At 38.0% G+C, this 27,621-nt stretch overlaps 1 protein-coding gene across 1 annotated transcript in view; it reads right to left on the bottom strand.

Annotated features, from left to right (window-relative positions):
• LOC113407367 (leucine-rich repeat and IQ domain-containing protein 3-like) overlaps nt 1-27,621 on the bottom strand; it is a gene marked incomplete at its 5' end in the record, with an annotated part of 63,868 nt that overhangs the window by 33,169 nt on the left and 3,078 nt on the right. Inside the window, 2 exons of the mRNA XM_026655784.1 lie at nt 22,512-22,645; nt 26,540-26,863. Of these exons, the coding sequence (XP_026511569.1) occupies nt 22,512-22,645; nt 26,540-26,863 (458 nt within the window). The remainder of the gene's footprint in view (nt 1-22,511; nt 22,646-26,539; nt 26,864-27,621) is intronic.

Raw genomic sequence — 27,621 nt, 5'->3', positions numbered from 1 at the left:
CCACACACACACATACCCATAAAGCATCCTCTCCCTCAGCAAGCCAGACAACACCCCCCTCACCCCTGCTTAAAGGTGTGATGCGGTCAAACTAACAAGTCAAGGGGACAAAAAAGGAGAATAACAACATTGCAGGTAAGCTAACTGACTTATATGCATCAGTCTTCACTATAGCTGACATTGGGGAAATACCTCCCCTGGACATAGTTTTTCAGGTAATAAAGGTGAGGTAGTATCTGACTGAAATATCAAAAGAAGGACTAAAACAAATTGATAAATTAAGGAGGAACAAGTTACAATGCTCAGATAGAACAGGAGTACTTGTGGCACCTTAGAGACTAACAAATTTATTGTTGAAAGAACTTAAGAAAGAAGTGGCTGAGTTGCTAACAAAAATAAACAATCTCTTACTAAAATCAACTGCTATACAGGAGAGCTGCAAGATAGCAAATGTTCTACCTATTTTTAAGGCACAAGTGGTGATCTTGGGAATCACAGACAAGTGGGACTTACTTCAGTACCAAGTAAACTGGTTGAAACAATCATTAAAAGCAGAATTATAATATACCTAGATGATCATGATATGCTAGGGACAAAGAAAAATAGCTTCTGATAAGGAGAAAAAAAAGCCTCACTACTTACTATTAGAATTTTCTAAACACATCAACAAAATAGTACGTAAAGGAGAACTGATTTACATCATTTACTTGGATATACACAAAACTTTTGTCAAAGACTTATTAATGATCTGTAACAGGCAGGAAGTAGCGAGGTGGCAAAACTTGCAGACAACAAAAAAATTATTTTGGTTAGTAAAATCTACAGACAATTGTGAGTAACTTCAGAGGGACCTATCGAAGATGTATAAATGGACAGCAGATGAATTTCAGTGTTGATAAATGCAAAGTGATGCATATTTGAAGGAAAAATCTGAACTATTCATAAACTTTACTGGTTTCATAGAATCATAGAATATCAGGGTTGGAAGGGACCTCAGGAGGTCATCTAGTCCAACCCCCTGCTCAAAGCAGGACCAATCCTGTAACTGTAACAGTTTAGGAAAGACCTAGGTGTAACTGCGTCAATGAACACCTCTGCTCAATGTAGGGTGGATGGATTTAAACTGAAATGATTTAAATCACCAAATTTTAAATCATGATTTAAAACAAGTAGGAAACCTTGATTTAAATAATTTATTTTCATATTCTTTTGCATTTGTACATTTTAGTTACTTTCCTAAACTAAAAATGTTGATTCTCATTGGTTGGTAACGGTTAAAACGTGTTGATTTGCAACTAAATATAACCTTTACACTCATTTTGGTACTTCTTTTTGCTAACCAACAGGATATGCTATATCTATACATCTTTATTTAAGCAATTACATAGTTTAATACACATTTATTCAGATTCTTAATTTTTAGATTTTATAAATTATGTTAGGAAATGGAGAATGATGCATTTCTTATTTACTAGATGATGTTTACTTTTTTTTACTCACAATTTGTGTAAAGCATTTGGATGGAAATAGAAATTCAATTAAAAATGAACAAAAACAGCATTTTCAAAAAAAATGTATTAGTTAAATAAAATTACCTTAAATGTGTGGGATATGTAAGAGGGGGAAAAACATTTATCAAAACATGTTTTGGATTTGAAAACTAACTGATTTAGTGAACAAAGGAAGTGCTACAGGATGCATGCCCCACACCCTGCATGTTACTATGCAAGCAGTCCTCACACACTCCTGTGTAGTTTCACCACAGTGAGCTTTATTTACAATGTCTTGTATAGTTTTGTGTCCCCACAGCATAAGACTTTCCCCAAGCTTCACCCTACTTCCTATACATAGGGCTGGGGGATTCCCACCTGTCTAAGATCCTGGGCTTTGTTGCCCTTCCTTTTCCTTACGCCTTCCTGTCTCCCTTTTAACTGACCCCAGCTGATGAGCTGGATTCCCTTGTTAACTGGTTAATCAACCAGTCTTTAATCAATTATCTCCCAATTTAGCCCATGGGAGGAAGCTTACAAACTGATGAGTCAGCCTTAAGCTATTCCTACTCTGTCATAGGAAGCATTAGACTTATTTTGTTGCTCTTTTGACCAGAAGGTTGACAATTGACATTTGGTCACCGGCTGGATGTTAGTCATGGTTTCTCACTTAACAGGGTGGATCACATGACGATCATCATTTTCCACCCAAAATATGGACTGGCAACTACATAAAACAGGAGATCAACAAATATGTGATTCTACTCCTACAGCACACAAAGAACCAATTGCAATCTCTGTGTGCATCAGCACGCTAACCATCATTAATGCATATAAACCAGCTGGTACATAGTGGCTTCAACCATAATGCACAGGAACCCTGCTATATTTATGGGCAATGGGGCTATGCCGCAAACAACATTGCAGGTGAAGAACTGACACACTGAGCGTTGGCAAATAATATGTTCTTCCTTTTTTATACAACACAGCACATTACTTTCGATTCTACAGGATGGGATACTGCCCTGCCCTGACTTTCATCTCTAAAGATGATACAGGCACACCTATAGCTGCATTGTGGATTGTCCTCAATGACTTCTGAACAGCCAGCACAGACCAGTACTGACCCGTATTAGCATTCAAATCCCAGTTCTCTACTCAAAACCGGTGGCGTGCTGGAATTTCTAACAAGCATACAGGGCCACTTTCACTATGACTGTGAACAATAAAAACTCCCACATGAAATTGGGAAAAGCAACAGGAAGAAATGGTATCTATCCTGAGCTTCTATATAACCTGGGTCCACTGGCATGGAAGCGGATGATGACGGCATAATGAGTGGGATCTCGCAGAGATCAGTTCTGGGTCTGGTTCTATTCAATATCTTCATCAATGATTTAGATAATGGCATAGAGAGTACACTTATAAAGTTTGCGGACGATACCAAGCTGGGAGGGGTTGCTTTGGAGGATAGGATTATAATTCAAAATGATCTGTACAAACTGGAGAAATGGTCTGAAGTAAATAGGATGAAATTCAATAAGGACAAATGCAAAGGACTCCACTTAAGAAGGAACAATCAGTTGCACACATACAAAATGGGAAATGACTGCCTAGGAAGGAGTACTGTGGAAAAGGATCCGGGGGTCATAGTGGACCACAAGCTAAATATGAGTCAACAGCGTAACAATGTTACAAAAAAAGCGAACATCACTCTCAGATGTATTAGCAGGAGTGTTGTAAGCACGATACAAGAAGTAATTCTTCCGCTCTACTCCATGCTGATCAACTGGAGTATTGTGTCCAGTTCTGGGCGCCACATTTCAGGAAAGATGTGGACAAACTGAAGAAAGTCCAGAGAAGAGCAACAAAAATGATTAAAGGTCTAGAAAACATGACCTATGAGGAGAGATTGAAAAAATTGGGTTTGTTTAATCTGGAAAAGAGAAGACTGAGAGGGGACATAATAACAGTTTTCAAGTACATAAAAGGTTGTTACAAGGAGGAGGGAGAAAAATTGTTCTTCTTAACCTCTGAGGATAGGACAAGAAGCAATGGGCTTAAGTTGCAGCAAGGGAGGTTTAGGTTGGACATTAGGAAAAACTTACTAACTGTCAGGGTGGTTAAGCATTGGAATAAACTGCCTAGGGAGGTTGTGGAATCTCCATCATTGGAGATTTTTAAGAGCAGGTTAGACAAACCCCTGTCAGGGATGGTCTAGATAATACTTAGTCCTGCCATGAGTGCAGGGGACTGGACTAGATAACCTCTCAAGGTCCCTTTCAGTCCTATTATTCAGCTTTTCACTAACATCCTGGAGACCAGTGAAATCCCCCATGTGTGGAGAGGAGTTAAGGTCATTGCCCTCCTAAAGCCTGGAAAACTGCAGATCACCCTTCTAATTATAGGCCATTGTCCCTTTTAAGCACCATCTACAAGGTGATGGAGTACATGATTCTGAATCAAGTCAGGCCCACTGTGGACGCCAGCCTACCCAAGGAGCAAACTGGTTTTAGACCAAACAGAATTTGCTGCGACCAGGTCCTGATTCTCACTATAAACATTGAGGCTGGGTTCCAACAAAACTCAAGACTGTACTGCTTTCATCAATCTGTCAGCAGCATATGACACAGTCTGCAAGGATGGTCTGCTACTGAACTGGCCAAAGTGATCCACTGTGTGTGGATTCTCAGGCTGCTGAACACTATGCTTAGCAGCCGAAGGATATGTGTTTACTTTGGAGGTCAAACCAGCAAACCATGCACTTTGAATAATGGGCTACCACAAGGCTCTGTTCTTACTCCAACACTCTAGATACATGAATGATATGCCTGAAATGTTAGCACAGAAATTTGCATATGCTGATGATTTGTCACCTGCAATTCAGGCCTGTAGTTTTAAAGAACTTGAAGTGATCCTTATATCTGACCTTAAGATCATGGAAGAGTACTTTCAAAAGTGCCAGCTGAGACCAAATCTGAGCAAATCAGTAATCTCTGCTTTCCACCTTAATGGCAGAATCGCACAAAAACTGCAACTGTCAAGTTTTGTGGTGAAACTGTGCATTATGACCCAAAGCCAACATATCTTGGTGTCATTCTTGACTGCACACTGACCTTTCATGACCACCTCAAGAAAGTAGCCTCGAAAGTGAAGACTTGTAGCAACATTATTCAAAAATTAGCAGAAACAAGGTGGAAATCAACTGCCCTAATGCTACAAACATCGGCCTTGGCCTTGGTGTACTAAGTTGCAGAATACTGTGCACGGGGGTGGACAAGAAGCTGCCATACCCAACTTGTGGATAGGCATCTAGATCTGACCATGTGAATCATCATGGGAACTTTAAAATCAACACCTCTACAATGGCTTTCTATATGAGCTAATAACAAACCCCAACCTATCCACTGAAATATAGCCACAGTGCGGAACTTAAACACACCGAAGACTACCCAGAACTTCCCATCAGCAGGTAATGGATAACATATCTCAGCAACGCCTGAAATCATGAAAACCACTATGGACCACACATGAACACCTCATGTCTCTGGATCCGGCCAGGGAATGGCAAAGTGTCTGGATCCTCATCTACCATTTCAAACAAGTACATTATTACTGACCAACAAGTCGCCCTCCCGGTTTCCACCTGCCATGGATAAACTTTCAAATGAAGAGAAAGTGAAAAGATTGGAACTGTTTAGAGACGAGATAGATAAGAGGGAACATAACAGAAGAATTCACATAATGAATGCTATAGATAAGGTAGTCTGAGCACTCATACTCACTTTCATAATACAAGAAAAAGGAAACATATGATGTAATTTAAATACTACAAATTCAAAACTGATAAAAAGGAAATGCTTTTATTTTAAAACAATGTATAATTTAGCCTGTGGAACTCATTGTCATAAAATGTTGTTGATGTCAAGTGCATAGCAGGATTCAAAAAAGGTTTGGACATTTATATGAATGAGAATATCCAATTATATTATATAGGATTTTTTAAAAAGAAAAAGGCAGAAAGGGATATAAATCCTTGTGCTTCAAGGAATAACCCAATTCTAACTGATGGGTGGTTGGGAAGAAACGTCTCCTGTGGGTGAGTAATTCCATAATTGCGCCTTTCAGGGTTTCTTGCATCTTCGTCTGAAGCACCTGCTACAGGCCACTATAAAAGACAGATGGACCACTGGTCAAATACAGCACAGCAAATCCTATGTTCCAACAAAAACACTGGGTTTGTTATTATAGAGTCATCCACCATTCTAATTTAATTTTTTTACTTGTGTTTCTTATCTAATTGAGAAAATTTTAGGCCTGACAACTTTGACACTAGCCTTTTAAAAAAGAAGTTGGGGGTGGAATTTAACTATAAGAAACACTGTTTGAAAGTGATCCTCAAATCTTAAGGAAACCCTTGCTGGTCACAGTAATTACTTAGTACAAAGAATAAGTGTATAATTTTTAGAATGTAACATACAGTACTTTAAAAAGATTGACAACACATTATCTGCAAAGGGCTTCATATTAACATATTAATGAAAGAGTTTTCAAGCCATTATGGAGACATTCAAGTTTTTATGGTAATATGTAATGTGCCATTAATAACCTGTAAAATGCATAAGCATGAAGGACAAAATGTTTAAAGGTCTATACTTTGAACAGCTATTAGTTTAAGAGAGTACAGCTGTGCTATTATGTGTTTAGGCATTAGGGTTACTTGTCTCTATCTGAAAATGATTAGGACATTGCAGCCACTTCAGAGCATTTCTCTTCCAGAATAACAATAAGAAACCCATGCAGAAAATGGTGAAAAGCAAGTAACTCAACAGTGTCCTTTTGTAATAGAGAGTGAAATTACTTTAAAAAAAATACAAAACTGTAATAAATAATAAAATAGAACATTTTGAGGCAAAGACTTGAAAAAAATGTACAGGTTTTGAGAGCATGGGAATGAAAATATACAGCCCTGGTATGTTCTTTAAGCTCACAATGTAGCTCATTAGTGATGTGCAGTGCTACTGTAATCTATGTTGGGTATTTACTAGCAGAGATAGATTACACTGCAAAAGAGTATTAAATTGTATGGCCTTTCTCTGGGGCATAATGACATGTGGATGATCTCTGAAGCACAACTTTAAAGTGGGCTGCCTTCCTACCCTGCCTCTTCTCTCTTTCCACCTCTTATTATAGATGACAATTTACTAACTCAAAATGTGTTACATCCAACACAGGAGAATTCTGTATTAGACCTTGTCTTGACAGATAAAAAGGAACTGATCACAGAACTAAGAATTAACGGTAGCTTAGGCACAAGTGATAATGACTCAATCACATTTATAATGTGCAAACAGAAGTCCAGACTAGTAATCTATGTACTTAGTGTTTTAAAAGGGCCAATTTCACAAAACTGAAAACAATTATGAGCCAAATCAGTTGGGAGGAAGAATTAGAAAAATATGAATGATAATTAGAAATTGTTTAAGAGGTCTTTACTAGAAACCCAAAAAAATCACAATCCCACAATTGAGGAAACCAACCTGATTTAGAGGGAAAGTAAAGGCAGCTATATTATATAACAAAAGGAATAAAGGAGAAGCTGATAGTAATGAATATAAATCAGAAGCTAGGAATTGTAGAAAGTTGGTAAGGGAAGACAAGGGACATAAGGAAAAATCTGTGGCCAGCAGAGTTAAGGACAATAAAGAGTTTTTTAAGGATATTAGGAACAAAAAGAAACCTAACAATAGTATTGTCCCTTACCAGATGGAAATGGTAGACTTATCAATAATAATCCAGAAAAGGCAGAAATGTTCAATAAATGTTTCTGTTCTGTATTTGGGAACATAAACAGAAGATGTGATTATATCATATGATAACACAAATTCCATACCACCAGAATCTCAGGAGGATGTTAAACAGCAGCTACTAAAGTCAGACATTTTTAAATCAGAAGGTGCAGATAACTTGCATTCAGGACTTTTAAAAATGCTGACTGAGGAGCTTGCTGGACCATTACTGTTGATTTCAATAAATCTTGGAACACTAGGGAAGTTCCAGAAGACTGGAAGAAAGCTAATGTTGTGCCAATATCTAAAAAGGACAAAAGAGATTACCTGGGTATTTATAGGCCTGTCAGTCTGACATCAATCCCAAGCAAAATAATGGAGCACTGATCCAGGGCTTAATTAATGAAGAATTAAATGAGGATAATATAACTAATTCCAATCAATGGGTTTATGAAAAATAGATCCTGTCAAACTAACTTGATATCTTGTTCTGATGAGATTACAAGTTTGGTTGATAAAGGTCTGTCACAGGGTAGATAGTCCCTGTGGACAGACTAAACCGAGCTCCCCTGGACCAGAGCAGATAAATCCAATCCAACCAATTAAAGGGGCCTGGCCTACATCTGGGCCTATAAAGGGTTGATAATACATAAAAAGAAAGAGGGATTGATTGAGACAGGCTGTGCCGGGGGGAGGAAAAGCCATAGTGAAGCAGAACTAACTTGTGTAGTAGGTCTCCTGGAACAAGGGGCCAGGTGCTCATGGAGACAGCTCTGAGGTTGCTGCTCCAGAGAGGGAGTAGAGCTGGTTGAAATTGGAAAGCTGCTAGAGGCCCCTGATGGGAGGAGCTGAAACCTGAAAGTAAGGACTGAGTTAAGACTGTTTTTCTGTTTGCTTCTATTAAGAAAATAAACCTCCATGCAAGAGATTGGGTGTGGCAGCATATATTTTGGAGCTAGAAGAAGCCTTGCACAGTGACAAGCTCATAGTGTTGATGTAATATACTTCTGTAATGTGTTTGACTTTGTACCACCTGACATTTTCATTAAAATAACTGGAACAATATAAAATGAAATGGATTAAAGTTGGCTGATAGGTCTCAAAATGTAATTGCAAACAGGGAATGATCACCCAGTGGGTGTGTTTCTAGTGGGGTCCCCACCGGTATCAGTTCTTGGCCTTATGCTATTTAATATTTTTATCAGTGACATGGAAGAAAACATAAAACCATCACCGATAAAGTTTGCAGATGACATAAAAATGGGGGGAGTGGTAAATAATGAAGAGGACATGTCACTGACACAGAGTGAGCAGGCTCGCTTGGTAAACTGGGCACAAGCACTCAATATGTGCTTTAAAATAGCTATGTGTAAATGTATACATCTAGGACAGTGGTTCTCAAACTTCATTGCACCGTGACCCTCTTCAGACAACAAAAATTACTACATGACCCCAGGAGGGGGACTACCACCTGGCTGCCCTGGGTGGAGGGCATGTAACCTTAGTACCCCTGCCCTCGGGCTTCAGTCCTGGGTGGTGGGGCTCAGGCTTCAGCTTCGGCCTTGGACCCCAGCAAGTCTAACCCCAGCCTTGGCGACCCCATTAAAATGGGGTCATGACCCACTTTGGGGTCCCAAACCACAGTTTGAGAACCCCTGATCTAGGAACAAAGAATGTAGGTCATATTTACAGGATGAGGGACTCTATCTTGGGAAACACTGACTGAAAAAGATTTGGGAGTCACGGTGAATAATCAGCTGAACATGTGTGATGATGTGGCCAAAAGGGCTAATGCAGTCCTTGGATGCATAAACAGGGGAACCTTGAGTAGAAGTAGGAAGGCTAATTTACCTCTGTATTTGGAACTGGTACAACTGCTGCTGGAATACTGGTTCTGGTGTTCACAATTCAATAAGGACATTGATAAATTGGAGACGGTTCAGAGAAGAGCCATGAGAATGATTAAGGGATTAGACAATATGTCTTATAGTGATAGACTCAAGAAGATCAATCTATTAATCTTAACAAAGAGAAAGTTAAGGGATGACTTGGTTACAGACTATAATGCTACGGAGGTTTGATAATGGGTTCTTCAAACTAGCAGACAAAGGTATAACGTGATCCAATGGCTGGAAGCTGAAGCTAGACAGATTCAGACTGAAAATAAGGCATACATTTTTAACAGTGAGGATAATTAAAAATTGGAAAAATGTACCAAGGGTCGTAGAGGTTTCTATATCATTGGCAATTTTTTAATCAAGATCAGACTTTCTAAAAAATATATGCTTCAGGAATTTTTTTTGGGGGGGGAGGGGGGAGGGGAGATCTATGGCCTGCATTATAGAAGAGGTCAGATTGGATTATCGCAATGGCCTCTTTTTGTAGATATCTTGGATTGATTAATAGATTATATCATAAACTATTACCCTATTGTGGGCTGATTCTATCCTAACCCACTACCTATTGCTGACTGGTTCCAGGGCTGACTTCTGAACCCTTGTCTCCTAGCATTGGTCCCCCTAGTTTTATTTCACAAGTCTTGGCTCCATCACTCTTTCTTCTGGTTTCCCTAAATCTCCTGGCTCTTCCTGCTCCCACTTTCCTCTAATTTTCTCATTATCTCCTCTGACTTCCCTCTTGTTTTTCCAGTATCTCCACTGCTTTCTCCCCATTCCAGGGCAAGCCCCTGATGGGCTGAAGAAATGCTGCACTGTGCTATCCACCACATTGCTGGCTAATTGGTCACATATTGCTGCTCTGATATTCAGCTGGGAATGGACAGTTAACAGCTCATTGCAACAGGAAGGAGAAGCAGCAGTCTTCAGGGTGGGGACTGTAACTTATATATGTTTGTATAGTACACAGCACCTCATCCTGACTGGGGCTTTTAGGAGCTATCAGAATAATTAATAATTCTTTAGAGATTCCTGAAAAGATTGTGGTACAGACTTTCTGATGTACTGTAACTGGGATGGCAGTTTCCCTGAATTCCCCTACAGGTAGATCCTAATGGACTGCCAAAAGTCTTTAGTCCTCCAACACCATAATGACTGCAGGGTCATTTGCTAAATCATTCACTTTTCTTTTTGTGGATTAATATCTGAAGGGCAGTTGGGAATTCCACTTGAACAGGGGCGAACAGGGGCCATCAGAAGCCAGAGCAAGTTATATCAGCCTTAAGGCTATTCCAACTTGCATCAAGGCACCCCAAGTATTCCAGGAACTGGGGGAAACACGAAGATAGCTTTAAGCTACCTTTCCCCCCAACCCAGCTGGGTTAAGTGAAGCCTGGAACACCTAAGGATCTGAGCCTGAGTGTTTTTTTTTCCTGAGTCTTCAAGTAACACACAGCTTGTGCATTCCTGCTGATTGGGAACATCAATTCAGTTACAGAGCACTTGTTATCTTTTGTGTTTCATTACTTCCAAAGGTTCCAGTTAGGCTCGGGCCCCAACCCACTATTAAGACATATAGGAAGTTCCTGATCTAGAAGAATTTACAATCTAAGAAGACAAAAATAAACCTACCGCCCACAAATGAAAGCTGAGATGAAAAGATAGAGCAGATTGTTCGAGTCCAAGCAAAGTTATCAGGGAGATGGCAGATATATATCAGTTCTGCCACTCTTTTCAAGGTTGGATAAATGATGCTGTCAGGGGGCCACAGTTGCCATTGTTCCTCAAGTGTGGGGTGGGGCGGGGCACTGGGCCTTGTACCTTGTGTGAGTTTCTCTGAGTCCAATAAGAATATTAGATGAGCCTGATTTAACACCTGAATCCTTGGCTATTAATGATGCTTAGATTAAAAATGAACGCGTGTAAGAGGGGTGGAAGTTACTATTTTAAGGTAATGAACTTTATCACAAAAGGCCACACTGTGACAGTTTTACTCAAAAAGAATAGTGCCTTACACCTCAAGCAGTCCCTCTGATTTCAGTAGAACTACTTGGGGAGTATTTTATTTTATCTGAGCAAAAGTATTGCCCTCTGATCCCAGAATCAGTTAAAACAGGCTTTATTTTGTATGTTACTAATTTTTGGTTCAGTTACATATGGCACCAAGGGGAGAAAGGAAAGGTTAAAAGTGGCCTACATAGTATAAATGAGCCCAAAATTATAGTTGAGGAAGAAACTAAGACAAGGTTCAGTGAGTTGTTTAGGGCACGAAAGAATAATTGCAGAAGCAAGTATGAGAGGACAGCATGCTAGCTGACAGCATTAGGAAGAACAAGTTATGTTTGAATCTATTAAATGGTAGAAGAGGGAAAGATTATTACAGGACTACTAAAATCTAAACTGACTTAAGGTAGAATTTGACAGATGTGAGAATGGATCTGAGGATGGCCAAGGAGCTAAAAAAGTTTTGGGCTGATGAACATGTCCAAATAAACAAACACACTGCAAGCACCACTAAGTGAATCAGTTCTCGTGCCTTTTGTTGTTCATGCCACGCTAATCATTATAAGGTCCTCAGTGACGTGCATTCATTCTTGTACCATAAAGACACCTTGGTGTTGTATCAGGTTCTTCTTGCTAAACTTACTTTCTAGCACAGGGGTCGGCAACGTTTGGCACGCGGCTCACCAGGGTAAGCACCCTAGCGGGCCGTGCCAGTTTATTTACCTGCTGACGCGGCAGGTTCGGCCGATCGTGGCCCACACTGGCCGTGGTTCGCCATCCCGGGCCAATGGGGGCGGCGGGAAGCCACGTCCAGCACATCTCTCGCCCGCGCCGCTTCCCGCCACCCCCATTGGCCCGGGACGGCGAACCGGGGCGAGTGGGGGCCGCGATCGGCCGAACCTGCTGCGTCAGCAGGTAAATGAACTCGCCCGGCCCGCTAGGGTGCTTACCCTGGCGAGTCGCGTGCCAAACGTTGCCGACCCCGTTCTAGCATATTGCAATGAGGAGGAAATTATCCAAAGTTTGGTTTAAAATAATGTTCTTAGAGCTCTCGTGTAATAAAAATCTCATTAAAAGTCAGTACTAATCTTGTATAGTAGTTATTTTTCAGCCTTATAGTGGTGATATGCTTTATCTTCCATATTACTAATAATGAGCTAATAAATATTGTTACCTTGGATTACTCTGGATACAATAATTACCAATAACTATAGGATGATACAAAACAGGAAGCCAAATCATGAGGCCTGTTACAGCACAGGAAGCATTATTTCTCCATAGTAAAACAATTTTTTCCCAAACTGTCAAAATGCCATTTTTAAAGTTATGTTGGGTCAAACAAATTACATTTGTTAAGTTTACACACAATTCACCTACTAAAAAGCCATAAATCCAAAAAGGGAAGAGAAGGAGAACTTGTTTCCTTCATTTCAACTTCAGCTTCTGAGGAACATGGAAGACCACACTTGTGTCCCTCGGAGACTCTCAATATAGCAGAGGTTGACACTAAAGCATACCTAACCACACCAGCCCCACCAGCTCCATCATTTTAATGTTTTGGGAATGCTTAGTCGAAAAATGGGAAACTGTCACCTTCCCAGAGAAAAACTTTATCTATGTCCCAAATCACACAGAATCTGTCACTCTTCATAAGGATGGAACTATCTGGACCCAGATATCAGCAGTAGTTACCCTGAATCTTAATGCAGGGCCTAGGACAAATTCAGTGCCTTACTCAGAGAATCCATAAACTCCAATGGTGAAATCCTGGTCCCAGTGACTTCCATGAGACCTGAATTTAACCGGAATGTCTTCATGTCTCTATACTAGTTCCTTCTGCCTCTGTAGTTCCTTATAGATACATTCAGTTTCCATAAGATGGCACTATGCCATAGCATGTGTGGTACCATCATCTTAGTCCTCCAGAATGCAATAAAGAGCTCAGGATTCCTAAAAAAGGTCTTAGAGTGTCCAATGTTATTACTACACATTTTTCTCTAGACAGTTGTGTAGTGGACAGCAGTAACCAACAGATGTACAACTGACTGCAAGGAACTGTAAACTGGTTCATGACTATGGCTCCTAAGTGCTATCGTAATACAAATAATAAAAAAACAACTGTGGGAAACTCCTATTCTTATAAAAGATGCCATGGGCTCTTTTATGGCCATACACAGCAAACAGGATCATGGTTTTTAATGTGTCATTTTAAAATCACACAGAGAGTACACTACTCACCTTGTCTACTACAGAAAGATGAAGAACAAATTTGACCCCACTGTAATTTGAAACTGGAGATCTATAGAGTCTTTATATTCAAAGCTGAGGCTTAGTGAACTAAGCCATTCAGGGTGATGTGTAGGATTTGTTTGTTTTGTTTTCTGTCTAGTCTCAAAACTAACCTATATTTGTCTGTGTTTCACTATTTTAATATTGTATCTACTGTATAGGGGCCTGCCTTTGGTCTTTCTCTATGAAATCATGACCTGGATAAGAACTGCATACCTATGGTTTATTGTACTTGACATTGCATTCATTCAAACATCTCAGGAGAACACTTTTTCATTCCAGAGATAAGCAGGCAGGGAAGAGTGCATAAATATGTAAGAGCAATCCAAAGTTTATGAGAATTACAAGTAGTAAATTCTATGTGATGCACCTAGTCCCTTTGAAGCTCCTTGTGTTTCTTGCTGGATAAATGTATTTTCTTCAGAAATATAATCTAAACATTCAAGGGAGAAGAGTTTTTCTCCCTTTTGATGTAATATTGCTTTGATGATCCATGAATACATTCTTATTCTAGACATCACAAATGATAAATAAAAACTTTAAAGGTATAACCCTGTTCTAGAAGACGATGAGAATATAACCTACATCATGACAATGATAGAAGAACAACTGTGTGCTAAAATGCCAACTATGCAAAAGTTCAAGGCTCAATAAAATCATTGCTCCAAGAGCACAAAGAGTAAGAGAATGAATACAAATTGTGACAAGCCTTGTAAAAACACAAATAAAACACACAAACAACAAAGTGAAACCAAAATATGTAGTATCTAGAGAACCAAGATGCAGCATACTATATTTTCATAACAGACTTGAGTGAAGAAGTGATTAAGCCAAAAAAAAAAAAAAGTATCTACTAACTGAAACAATTATTTTGCCAGAGTAGAGAAGGATAGAAGTCAAATGGCTTAGAACCAAATTTTGCCTTAATTACCCGCGTGACCCATCACCAAAGTCTGTTGGGATCTCATGGATGTAACCGAGGGCAAAATTTTCCTTTAATAATAATACTCTGCACTTTCATACATAGATCTCATAGTGCTTTAAAAAGGTAGGTATTTTTCCCATTTTACAAAAGGAGAAAAAAGCTGGAGCACAGTATGATTAAGTAACCTGCCCAAAGTCACACAGCAAATCAGTGGCAAACTTTGGAGTAGAAACCCAGTCTCCTAACTTCTAGCTTCACACTCAGTCCATTTCTAGACCACAGCTTCCCTAACCCTTCAATAATAATTCAAATGTTGGTAAGGAACAGGGAATTCTGTCAACTTTTCCTCTGAGAGCAGAGCTTACATCAATTAACTCATACTTCTTCACTACAATGGCCAGTGAATAGTTCTGATAAATCAAGGTGAGATGGCTGTTATATTTCAGAGAGTACCCACAATGATCAATTGCTCTATGTAGGAAAAAAGTTACTGGATATTGCCTCACATTATCAGGAACCATAAGAGCAACTGTGCATAACATTTATCAATATTGCCTTTAAGTGAAGGTACAAGTATTTTTCTATCAAATCTTGAATAGAGGTTTGTAATGAGGCCCTAGAAAGAGAGAGGTGGATTGATTAGATGGACCCAATTTGGATTCCAGTAAAACTCCTATCAAAATTGTCTCAGTGAATATTACTGGACTTAAAAGTAAATCCCAGGATTTGGAATTTAGGAAGTATTCATCTCAATTTGATTTAGTTTTCTCCAGGAAACTTGGCTTTCAGCTATTGGGCTTTGACTCTTTTTAGAGGGGGTATTAAGCGTGCAAAGGGGGTAGACCTGTAAGTGGTCTGGCCTTCTGATTTCTACTAAATTAAATGTCATAACTAGCAAGTTAACACCTGACAATCCATGTTTTCAGGCCGACAATAATATTTTCCCAGATTAATCTATTCTATTAGTCCTGCATGTTTATTTGGTCTCTTTGGTTTCTCCTTTTTATAATCAGTCTGTCAGCAGAGCTTGAATCTCTCATTAAACTGCTTCTGGAAAAGTTTCCATCAGCAATCTTTGTGCTTTGGGGAAATTTTAATGCCTAACTAGGCCCTGGAGATAAGGATTTTTTTTTATTTTTTCGTCCAGCTCAATAAATGGGATGTTGCCTTTATTTTTCCCTAGTCGTTCTATGGACAGATATATCCCACAATGTACATTTCTTTTAATTTTAAATAGATTTTGGCTGGAGGTTTTGAATAATAGAAAAGGTGATGATCTGAAAGGTTATTTCGCATGCACCTCTTCTAGAGTGAGCAGTGTGAATGATTATATCAGTTCTATTTTAAAATGGTCTTGTTTCTCAACTTTATAGTAGCTTTTAAACCAGACAGTGATCATCAACTGCTATGCGGGTGCATTTCTGATCTTTCACTACTTTAGCCTCATATAAATTGTATCTCACCCCTGATTTTGAAGCTTTAAACTCAAGCCAAATTAAGAGGAATCCAAGTCTAAAATCAGAGAGAAACTCACATCCAATTATTTGTTAGCTTTGCAGAACCAGCTGTTGGACCTTAATGACCCACAAGCCCACACCCTATTTACTGAGATTATTTAAAAAATTACAGGATGACTTGACCAGCAAAAACGGGATATTTTCATCATTCAAAAGATAAAAGAATGTGCTATGACTTGGATTGCTTCTGTTATGAGACACTGCTTCAGAATATAAGGACAGTTAGTAACAATGGTTCTGCTGATTCTATTAAGAAATTATTTAACCTTAGAGGGGACTATAAAAAATTGCTGGAAAAAAAATTGGATTAGAGAGCCCTTTGGAAGGAATTTGAACTTGCTGCCTCAAAGAAAAAAATCATCTCTATTTTGGAATTGGTGGGAATGGGATTCAATCTTAACACCAAACATGCTTAGGAGTCCCACATTTTTCTGCCTTTTGTAATGACATTCTATCTATCAATCGTTTGTTATGATCTATCTCAGTGGACCTCATCATCTCTAGAATGGCCCCAGTCTCCACCAGGGAAGCTAGAATATTGATCAACCAAAAATGCCATAACAAAGCTCCTGGGGAGGATTTTATCCTAGCAGTAGCTTACAAGGACAATATTGATTGGTGGGACCTGTTGTAGCAAAATTATTTACTAATATAAATAGTACAGGGAGTTTTCCTCCATCTTTTGAGAACCCTTCACAGCCAATGGCCAGAGTTAGCATAGAGTGGAAAGGTAACCTAACTGATCCCATCACAAAGAGTGTCCACCAGGTAAATTTATTGGCCCCTTTCCTTTCTAATTTGTTAAAGAGGCTGTGGCTATTTTAGAAGGGTTACAGTTGTTTACCCTCAAAATTTTGGACTGATTTGTGTCCAATCTTTCCTCATGCAGATGACAGGATTTTGCTTTCCCAAACTCCTCGGGACTTGAAGCACATGTTATGGGATTTTAGCTTTTTGCCTGACCATAAATTATAAGAAAACTAAAGTAATTTCCTTTGGCCACAGTCTACAGACCAAAGCAGGATAAATGGAAGACTGATGGACGTTATATTGAACAGGTCTGTTTTTCCCCCACCTTTTTGATATTTGTTTTACATAGAATGACCAATGAGACAAACAGAGGAGAGCCTTAAGGTATGTGCAAGCAGTGCTTCGTTTCATCCATGTCCATGGGGGCAATTTAATTGCAGTGGCTGGCTCAAGTCAGTGCCCAAATATTATATGGTTAGGAAATCTGGGGCTGAAGAGATTTTAATTGCTAACAGTTTGTGCAAAACAAATTTTTAAGAAGAATGCCTGGCCTCCCAACCTACAGCTCACCTGCTTTACTTAGGGCACAGGTAAGAGAATTCACTACTTTGATCAAAGCTCAATACATTTATAGCACTTACAGGCTGTGTATTCTGCATATAAATTTAGAGCACCTAACAAGGTAAAATCTGGAGGAACAGCTTAATGAGACACAAACTTTAGACTTCCTCTGGTTTTTGCAAGCCCATTCCTTGGGATTCTCAGAACCTGACTAGGACTGTGTGCAAGAGTGTGAAATCCGTAATTAAGCTTAGAATAAAAGATATTTACATACATCTGGATATGTCAGTCATCCATAATATAAATATGTCCCCTTGGCTTCCTCCTCTAAAGAACATTCATAATTATGAGGAATATTTGGCTATTTTGAACAACAATATGTTACACAGGGCCTTTACAGTTCTCCATGTTCTGCCTATGCAGTTGGCCTATTTAGAAAGGAGGTATGCTGGAACTGAGAGACAAAATCATTTTTGCCCATGTGGGTCTGGCCAAGTTGAAGATTTACCAGAAGATCTACTTTCTTTTTACCTCCATAACTTGTCTTAGAAGCCTTTCGCTACACCAGCTCAAAAACTAGCATACTCACTATGTAATGAAAATGTTTTGGTTATATGGGTTGTCACTCTATTTGCCTCATCGGCAGCAAAAATTAGAAAAAAAAATATGTGAAGGAAAGGTTCCTTATAAACTAAATGAACCAATGAATTTCTAACCTTTATCATCTTATTTTCATATGCTGATGGGGGTGGGGGCATTCTTAAAACATGTAACTGATTCTTGGAGAAGGGCCAGTCTTGTGTTTTTATTTATTTTACTAAGTTGTGTTGATTTAAAAAAAATTATTTTGCTAAAGCTAAGGTTTTAAATTAATAAACTTGACTTTGCCTAAATAAGTAACATTCAAAAATAACAAACAGCGTTAAAGAAATACTTGTGGAAATGTCCACGTTTCTATGTCAAAAATGGCTATTTATTTCAGCATGGCTGACATGTCCTTGTGTCAGAAAGCTCTAGTGAGACAGAGAATTGTTTCCCATTGGAGTAAACAGTCAACTTGAATACCACTTTAAAATAAGGTATATATACTTTAAATTGGAAGGGTTGGGGGAAAGGGGTTATTTGGTGTACCAATAGTTTTGTTTTAAAATTAACTTATTTTTATTTAGTTTACAGACTGAAACTTCCATCCCCACAGCACATACACACACTTCTATTGATATAGTTCTCCTAAATTCCTTCCCCATTATCCACAGACAGAAAGACTGGGCTATTGGTATTTAAATTAAGCATGCCAAATTTTTGCATGAATATTTTGTTTTCTTTTGTATAGTACTACTCCATACTACAGACAACTCTTTTATTAATTATTGTGGAGTTAGAATAAAACCCGTGGGAATTAAAACATTTCTGTTAGCAACTTGTTTTCCTTTCTTCTGCCAGGAAACATGAAACTTGAAGAACATATCAAAATTCAGAATTTACAACATATACTGTGCTCCCAAAACATAAACTCTGCCATGCTGCATATGCTGTAATTATAGTATACATTAACACACAAAAATAAGTTAAATTACATTTAACAAATGAAATGGGAATAGAAAACACTGCATATGTGCAATGCGGCTGAGTTAACGTTACAGAAGCAAGCTTAGTTTTTGAAAATTCCTAACTTGATATATCTAACTTCAACAATGCAAAAATGCAAAAACTAGTAATTGATTTCACTTTTTTAAAGGAAACAATGAAAAAAACAACATCTGCAGTTCTTTTAACTCAGGAACTTAAAAATACCATTGCAAACACCAATGGATAGTGTAAATTCACTGATTCAGGACTAAGAACTGCCTGGTCATCTTATAATCTCTGCATGCTCCCACTCATTCTAATGAAAGCATTTTAACTAGGGAGTCTTTAAAAACCTTTAACTACTCACCCAAATTTATCAATACATGTTGAAATGTGCCAAACAATAACATTGTCAATTTCTTCTCAAATTGAAATTAGTGGGGGGAAAGTTTTCTATATCTCAATTACATGAACTTTTTGACTATTTGGAAACTTAGGTTCATGAAGAATATTGATGCTCATTTATTAAGAAATGCCTCACACAGAGAATACATGAATGAGCTGTACTGGCTTCCAATTAATTTCTTGGTAGAATTTCAGGTGTTGGTTTTTACATGTAAAGTCATAATTGATTTGGATCCAGGCAGCCCAAGGGCCTCTTTCCCTCTGTGATATTACTAAAGCTGTGATCACTGGGATGCTCTAATAGCTCTAATGTGATTTAGAAGAGACAGACAGATAGCAGGGCATTTCTGTAAATAGTGCTTGATTCTCAAAGTCACTTCTACACTTGGCCTGACAGAACCCAAGTTGTTAACCATTAGGGAACACTGCAAGGTTCATGTAACTGTTCAGGATTTTTCATTGGTTTGATGAGGATTTTTTTTTTAAATGGCATGTTGCTTTATATTATTGAACTGAGACCTGGTTTGGAGGGGGTGAGCCATTAGTTCTTTAAGCTATGCATACTTTGTTTCCTTTGTTTGCATAGCATTTACACCTTTAGGCACTTTTAGGGGCGGGGGGGAAACCACTTGATTTTTAAAAAATTAAAATATTGTATGTCCCTTATACCATAACTTCATCTTTTGTTTCTCTCAAATACTTCTTCCTTTCTGCTTATGGACAGTATGTACAGATTAGTCATACTGATTGCCAGTTGATGGTTAATCTGTGTACTTTCCCTTTATTTTAAATTTGGGTTTAACATATTTCTATAAATATTTAATGACAAAATGGTATGAGGGAGGTGGTATGAGGGAGGAGAGTTTTCTTCACAGGCCAAATCTCTAATTTCAAATCAAGGCCAATGACTGGAATCTGCACTATGCCTGTTTCTGGTCTGCAATATTCCCTAAACTGATGTGTTAGTGGTCTTCAGTGGAGGATGCTGCAGAGCCACATTATCAAGTTTCAACTAGTCCACTCCATACTATCACCTGCCAAATGCTACATGCTTGCACCCAGGAAACATCCCTGGAAAAGAGCTCAGCGGTAGAGCCCAGCAGCAGGACTGGGATCCTGTGGGTCCCACATGACCCGCTGCCGTAATAGCAGAATCGGGTAAAATGTACTTTGTTGCAGGCAGGATTGGGGGGGGGGGGGAACAGAGTGCAGTAATTTGTGGGAAAATACTAAATCTCTCATCAGTTTGTCATAAATAGAATTTCAGGAATTTACAGGAAGTTTTTCCTTTATTTTAAATAAAGGATTTAATACTTACATTTAAGTGAGGAATAAAAAGAGATTTGATGTCTATTATAACAGGAGTGAAAGTATTTTTACATAGTTTAAGCAACATTTCTTTTATTCTTTCAGTGGTAAAAATTGTGTGTGAATTCTGTTTATATATAGACACTGTAAAAACTGTGTTATCCGGCACTTTACCAACCGGAAAGCTCTAGAAACCAGCATTTCTAATATCTCTGATTTCTGATCCAGGCGGCTCACCTCAGGCAGCTCCCTGCAAGCAGCAACATGTCCCTGCTGCTCCTAGGCAGAGCCCACCCCGAGCACTGACTCCACAGTTCCCATTGGCCGGGAACCGTGGCCAATGGGAGCTGTGGGGATGGCGCCTGCAGATGGAGGCAGTGTGCAGAGCCTCCTGGCCGCGCCTCCACCTAGGAGCAGCAGGGACATATTCCCACTTGTGGGGAGCTGCCCGAGGTGAGCGCCACCCGGATCCGGCACCCCAAAACCCCTCCTGCACCCCAATCCCCTTCCCCAAATCCCCTCACGCACCCAAACTCCCTCCCTCCATTCGTAAGTATAACTCTTAGTTAACTGGAATTTTTGACTAACCAGAACCCCCCATTCTCCCAACATGCCAGATAAAGCTTTTCCTGCAGGATACATTAACCACATTAACATTGTGGGGTTTTTTTGTAGCATGAGGGAATCTGTCTCTCTTGCATGATTTGCGTGATCTAAGGTTTTTGCAAGTGGGAGTACGATAAAATGCAAGAAACAATGGAGGAGCGGGTGGGACTGGGTATTGCGGGGCAGGACAGGAGCGGGATTAAAAATAATAGTTCCACACAGGACTCTACTCTGTGGTAGGCCGGAGGTATACACCATTATTGGATTCCCAAATCCTGCTCCTCCTTTTATGGTCAAAACCTTCCATACCTCTGGAAGACTGAGGAGGAGTTGGCTCTCTAGCAGACCCACATCAAGGAGATATGTCCTCCAATATGTGGGACACTGGATTCACTAAATTTTTAAAAACCAAGTGCTTAAATCAAAATAATTTGTTCTCTCGTAATACAGATATTGTTATGATTCACTTCTCAGATAATACCCACATTTTACAATCACATTTAAAATAAAAAGACTTCTGCCACCTTAGTGCTTCATGTTTTACAGTTTCTTTCTTTGACCATTTTCCAAAGAGACATGCATGGTGGGCATTATTTGCTCTGTCAACACTTTCCAGGTTAGGCTACAATTTCCAACCATTATAGATTCAGAGCAGGTGTAGAATCAGACTGTGAGTGTATGATTTGAGAGCAGATTATTTCAGCAGATAGTAAAAATGAACAATTGTGAATAAATGCTGTGAATACTTTCAGCATTAGCCTGGCTCACTTGCATAATGACAAAACCCCTGATATACTTATTTTTGGTGCAATCATCCAAGTGAACATTCTACAATATAGTACCAAACATCTTGTCCTTATTATCATTATTATTGATTGGCTGGGTTGTATAGATGTGATGTATAGACAACTCTATATGAAAATGAATTTGTTTTACATCTTACAGGAAAATTCAATCAACTTGTAAGATATATAGAGATTAAGATAAAATGAAAATAGAATAGAAATAAATATTGCACTCGAAATTTTATTTGCAGTGCAAAAACACTATTTATGACAGCTGTGCTTTCTGCCATTTAGTTGATTGCTATACAGTAAACTAAAGACACATTCAGAGACTCTGCACTTTAGCCATCAAGCAACACAGAAGAATTTTGTTGAATGATTTCTTCAAATACTGTATATTGTAAGCACACAGAACCTTTTTTTATTTCTGGAATAGCCATAGGTATATCATTCCTGACTATACCTTGGTTGTCCTTAAATATTTACCTGCTATATAAAGTGATTACAACTGTGATAAAGTATTTTATAGGTTTTCTAAATATGTACTTATTCTTCTGCATTAAAAAAAAATCTCCATTTCCATCCTGAAAAAATTAAATAAAAAAAAAATGTACATACCCAAATCTTTTTCTAGTTAAATATCCCCTTATCCATCTTTGAACAATCACAACTGGTGAGTGATGAGCTAGAATATGATTGATTTTTGCAATGATATCTTTTACCACATTTATCTCCTCCTCAACGGTTGCTTCCTGTATGAATTCAAATGAAAATATGTTGAATATTGTGCCTTAAAATCTGTACTTCTCTAATAAATAATTTTGAAACAATGTATTTAAAAAGGATTATTATTTTAATTTTCATTCCATAGCTAACAATTGAAGGGGAAGAGCAAGGTATTTTGCTCGAAGAAAACTTAAAACAAGCAGAATAAAAAACTGTCAATTTTTATTGAAACAGAGCTGAGAAATAATTTATAACCAGAAGCTGAGTCAGTACCCTCCTTCCCATATAAAACAAACACCTGTCGGTGAGACTATTCTGCCTATTGTAGAAATGTAATTCATTTTAAATTACAGAAAAGCCAGTTAGCGCTATGAACATAAAGATAACCCTAGATTATTACAATATTATTGTTACTGTAGGACAATGAAAAAATACTGTTTTCTTTCATTAGTAAAATATCTGAATAACTGAACAGGTTATGAATTATTAGGAATTATGAAAATGAGAATATAGTTTGATTATAAATACAATAAAAAGTAATGTAAAACAAGACACAGCTCACTTTTCTATACTACTTCATCAAGCCTAAAATGAAAAAAATATACTTCTCATTTTTCACAAAATTTTATCTCTCTTCTCAGCTAAAGGCTCCATCTACTAAACTGTTTATGCCTAAACCCACACGGAGTTGGCCTAAAATACAGGTTGCTACTTTATACAGCCTGCAGCAGTTACAAACATTCAAATTCAGAAAATGTTACTACAGTCAAACATATCTTCAGCGGTTACTCAAATGGACTGACAAAATTGTAGAATTATGCATAGTACATTTGGATATGCTTAGAAGAGGTCTCTTAAATCAGAAAGATGCCTTATATGGGTGGGTTTCAAACAGATTTCAATATAAAAGCACATTAAACATTTTCAAGCATGGTTTTATTACAATATCCTAGGTATAATTTAGAAAAAAATGATAGAAGGTAATATTTTCAGTGTCTATCCCTCCCAAAAATAGAACTGGTTCCTATTTCAGGGCCCAATACTCTAGCTATTACTAATGTGAGTAGTGCCAATGAAATCAAGTGGTATCACCCCGTTCAGTAGGTTGGTGTTTTAAAGGTTACATTTTCTACTGTTTTTAATTTTTCTATTGTAAACCATCCAAAGAAGCTGTGAAGTTAACTGCACAAATGTTTTGTCATTATAACCTTTTGCTACCACCTTCAGTCAGACATAGTCCCATCTCCACTAAAATAGTTCCAAAAGGAGGAGGGGAAAATAACATTCTTGAGGGGTTTTCCTATTGTCTGCATTTACTGAATGCTTTTTCTCAAGATATGTTAATACTTTAAGTTCCCCATATTGTTTTCATCCAAATATATTTTGTCACCTTTGGGATTCTTTCTATGCTTTTGGAACTTCAGAAATGCAGGGTTTACGAGCATCAAAAAACACCTCTGAAAGTTATTCCTCTTAAGGCAAAGATTGTGTTTTCAAAAACCACTTTAACTAATAGCATATATCAATTTCTTTAAAGTTATAAATTTTATGTTAGGCAAAAAATATTGTAGGAAGACAGAATCCATTTTTATTTTAGTACAGATGAGTTATGCACATCTCTGATCATCACAGCTCCAAGTTGCACCTCATTTCTAGTGCATTGTAATGAAAATATTCATGTTTCTAGTTGGGTTTAACATGTTTGTCTCCCACTGCAAAAATCCACCTCTAATTGATGGGGGCTAGGAAGAAACATCCATGCACCACCTAGTAATGACTGTTGTCCGAGAGAGAGAATAGTAAACTACATGGTCTAATGGTCCGATCCACTGTCTCAATACCTATTTTCACAAAATGAGAGGTGGCGCATGTTCCATAGCAACAGTGCAAGAGAACAAACTATAATATTTGGATTCAGATAAGAATCTTAAATCTACCCCAGTTCAATGTTGTTCAGCTCTAGGGTTTTGGCTCAGCACCATTGCTGAATAATATATGACTATATTTTCAATTTTTGTTGCGATACAGCAGCTAATTGTCCTATTGAAATAGTAAATGATATTGAAGTTTTTGTGTCATATGATGCAATACATGATTATTACATTTCTGCACCACAGATTTATTTTTTGAAGTCAGTGTTGTGCTATTCTAGTACAAAAGTGTGGTGTTTCTTATAACACAATTTTTCCATTACTTTTCAAGTAAAAATTTCAAAGAATTATCATTTTTAACTACCAGTAGGATGCACATTGCAGAGGGAAAAAATGAGTGATTGATTATAAATAGACTCTGGAAATTATCTGCATAAGCAGCAGATTTATTTCAATGGTATATGGTATAATAAAATTAAGTAAAACAGTCATTTACAAAACATTAGTCATCAACCTTAGAAGACATTAGCTTGGATGAATGAGTTTCTGACATGATGCAGTTATTATCCATAGCCACTGTGCATTTAGAAGTATTGTATGGCAAATCAATGCTTATTGTCCTATGTGCTGGTACTAATCGAGAGGTTTTCTTAAATACGTGTGTCAAGTTTTAACCTGTGTGACTGAAGAACCTCTTAATGTCAACTGACAAGTGCAGAGGGGTTGCTGGACTCTCTTGATTTTAGCACATACATTCTTGTTCACTAAAGAATGTCATATGAGGTCTCAAATGAAAGTTGGTGTCATACTGGTCATCAGTATCATTGTTAAATGTATGCACAGGTAGACTGTAAGGATTTATGCATATATACTAAAATATATTCTTAAAGTTTGTATCAAGGTATTAGTCACCAGCAAAGGTGAAAAACATATTGTTTACTGTCAGACAGAACATATCTCTCCATTTATCTGTTTATGTGTAAATTAAGTATTGTCTCATTCACAGTGGGTCCCCTATCACCAGTCTTGATTGAATGCTATTTAAGGAGGATAAGAAAGAACTTCAGAAAGGATCTAATAGGAAGAGAAGTACAGTGGGGGAAGAGAACCTTATCGTAAACTGTACATTAGAGGTTTGCTTGACTATATTTGAGAAACAAAATAGACACCCTGGCACCCTTAGGAAGAAAAAGAACAGTGTTTTTGCATCATGCAAAAGGGGTCTCGATCAGTATTTGAAAATGCTAAAGAGCATTTTGGGTGAGTTAAGCCTCTTTAGACAGATGAGTACGGTAACTTGTTAGTTGAGTTTAGTCTCTAGAAAGCATGTTATGATTTTGATTTACATATAATCATTTGTTTCCAATATTTTTACTCACTATTACTTGAATCTCTATTCTTTAACAATAAACTTGTTCTTGTTTTCACTATAGATATATTTAAGTGCTATGGTGTAAAGCCAAGTGTTGAATCTTATGAGCTGGTGTGTACTGTTCCTGTGGGAATAGCAGCCCTGGTAATTCTGTGAGTGTTCACTGGATAAGGGGCTGGACACTACAGGTAACACACCGAATATTCAGGGGTTAGTATGTGCCTGTCGCTACCTGTACAGAGAGAGGGAGACCTGGAAGGTAGTACTTGGGCTGCCAAAGACTGGTGGTTTCAGGGAGCTGATCTACAGCTGGCACAGACAAGACTATGCTAAGGGCAGGTAGTTGTGAGATGCCGCACAACCCTGGTACTCATGGGGAGCGACACAACCTGTTTGAAATGTTCATATACTGTATGACAGATTACTGAATTTTGTTTTTGATCAAAGCATAGGAATACAATGGCAAACCAATGAGAGTGTACTATATAGATAGACTAAGCATTTTGATCATATACAACTGTTTTGATATATAAGTGCTTTATTCTACCCAAAAAATATGGAACACAGTTTTAACACAGCTATCATAAAATGTATAAATCAGTGCAACACAGTCATATAAAACATTAACATTTTATTAACGAATATCTAATGTAATTCGATGTAACATAATTGCTTACCTTTCGAGGAGCATGGCAAAAATCAAGGAAAAAGCTAGGGCTAAATGGTTTATATTTTTGGGGAAGTTTCCAGTTCTCAACAATTTCCTCATCAGAAATTACATAGTAATCCAGTGCTTTGAGTGAGAAAATGCTGTTAACAACAATATGCCTATATGCTATTCTTAGACTCAGTGGAGTATCAAACAAGGTGAGGCCCATCAGATTAGGACAGAAAGATAACGAATGCACATTATCCAGTTTTCCAATTCCATTGTCATGAAGATAGAGTAAATTTAATTCCTTCATGCCTTCCCAAAATGTTGGGCCAGGAAGATGCTGTATCTGAAATAATGATGAAAATGAAATTTTGAATTGTGTAGTTTATTAGATCCTAAATTATAAAATGCCACAGTGACCAATACATTATGTAAGTAGCTGAAACTCCACTAACTATACCGGGGCTGTATCTGGACCCTAATTATTATTTAGAGCTACTGCATGATGTGACCAGGATGTCACCAAATACATAACCCTCCCCGGGCATCACGGCTATGAGCTATAACAATGTAAAAAGGTTAAACATTTTGAAGCTAATTATTATTTACAGGATCATAAGTTCACATATCTATCAAACCACAAGTCCCCACAAACCACATTAGGGAGCAATTTTGGATTTGCTTCTTCTGAACTTTGTTTTTCAGCATCTTTCTGTTTGTGGCTTGTCTCAACAGATCTCCAGCACACAAAAAAAGAGCAGAAGGCCAAATCTAGTTGAAAACTTTTGCTCCATGAATTGAAAAGACATTTCCAATGCCACATGCCAAAGGCTTTATTCCCAGTAGATGACACTTTTTCAACCCAAGGAGAATAGATTTTTCTATTTCCAAAAAAACAAAAAAAAAAATCCAGTTCCAATCTATTATATTTTAAGAGTATTAATGGAATAGAACCATGTAAAGGAAGATATAGACCAAAGATAAACAAAAAAATCTTAAAAGTAAATTCTATAATAATGTGAACATAAGAACAGCCATATTGGGTCAGACCAGGGGTCGGCAATGTTCGGCACGCGGCTCGCCAGGGTAAGCACCCTGGCGGGC

This window comes from Terrapene carolina, unplaced genomic scaffold (genome assembly GCF_002925995.2).
Source record: "Terrapene carolina triunguis isolate 2854851 unplaced genomic scaffold, T_m_triunguis-2.0 Scaffold211, whole genome shotgun sequence".
NCBI lineage: Eukaryota > Metazoa > Chordata > Testudines > Emydidae > Terrapene > Terrapene triunguis.
The sequence above is the reverse complement of the archived record's forward strand: the minus strand, read 5'-3'. Positions and strand labels throughout refer to the sequence as shown.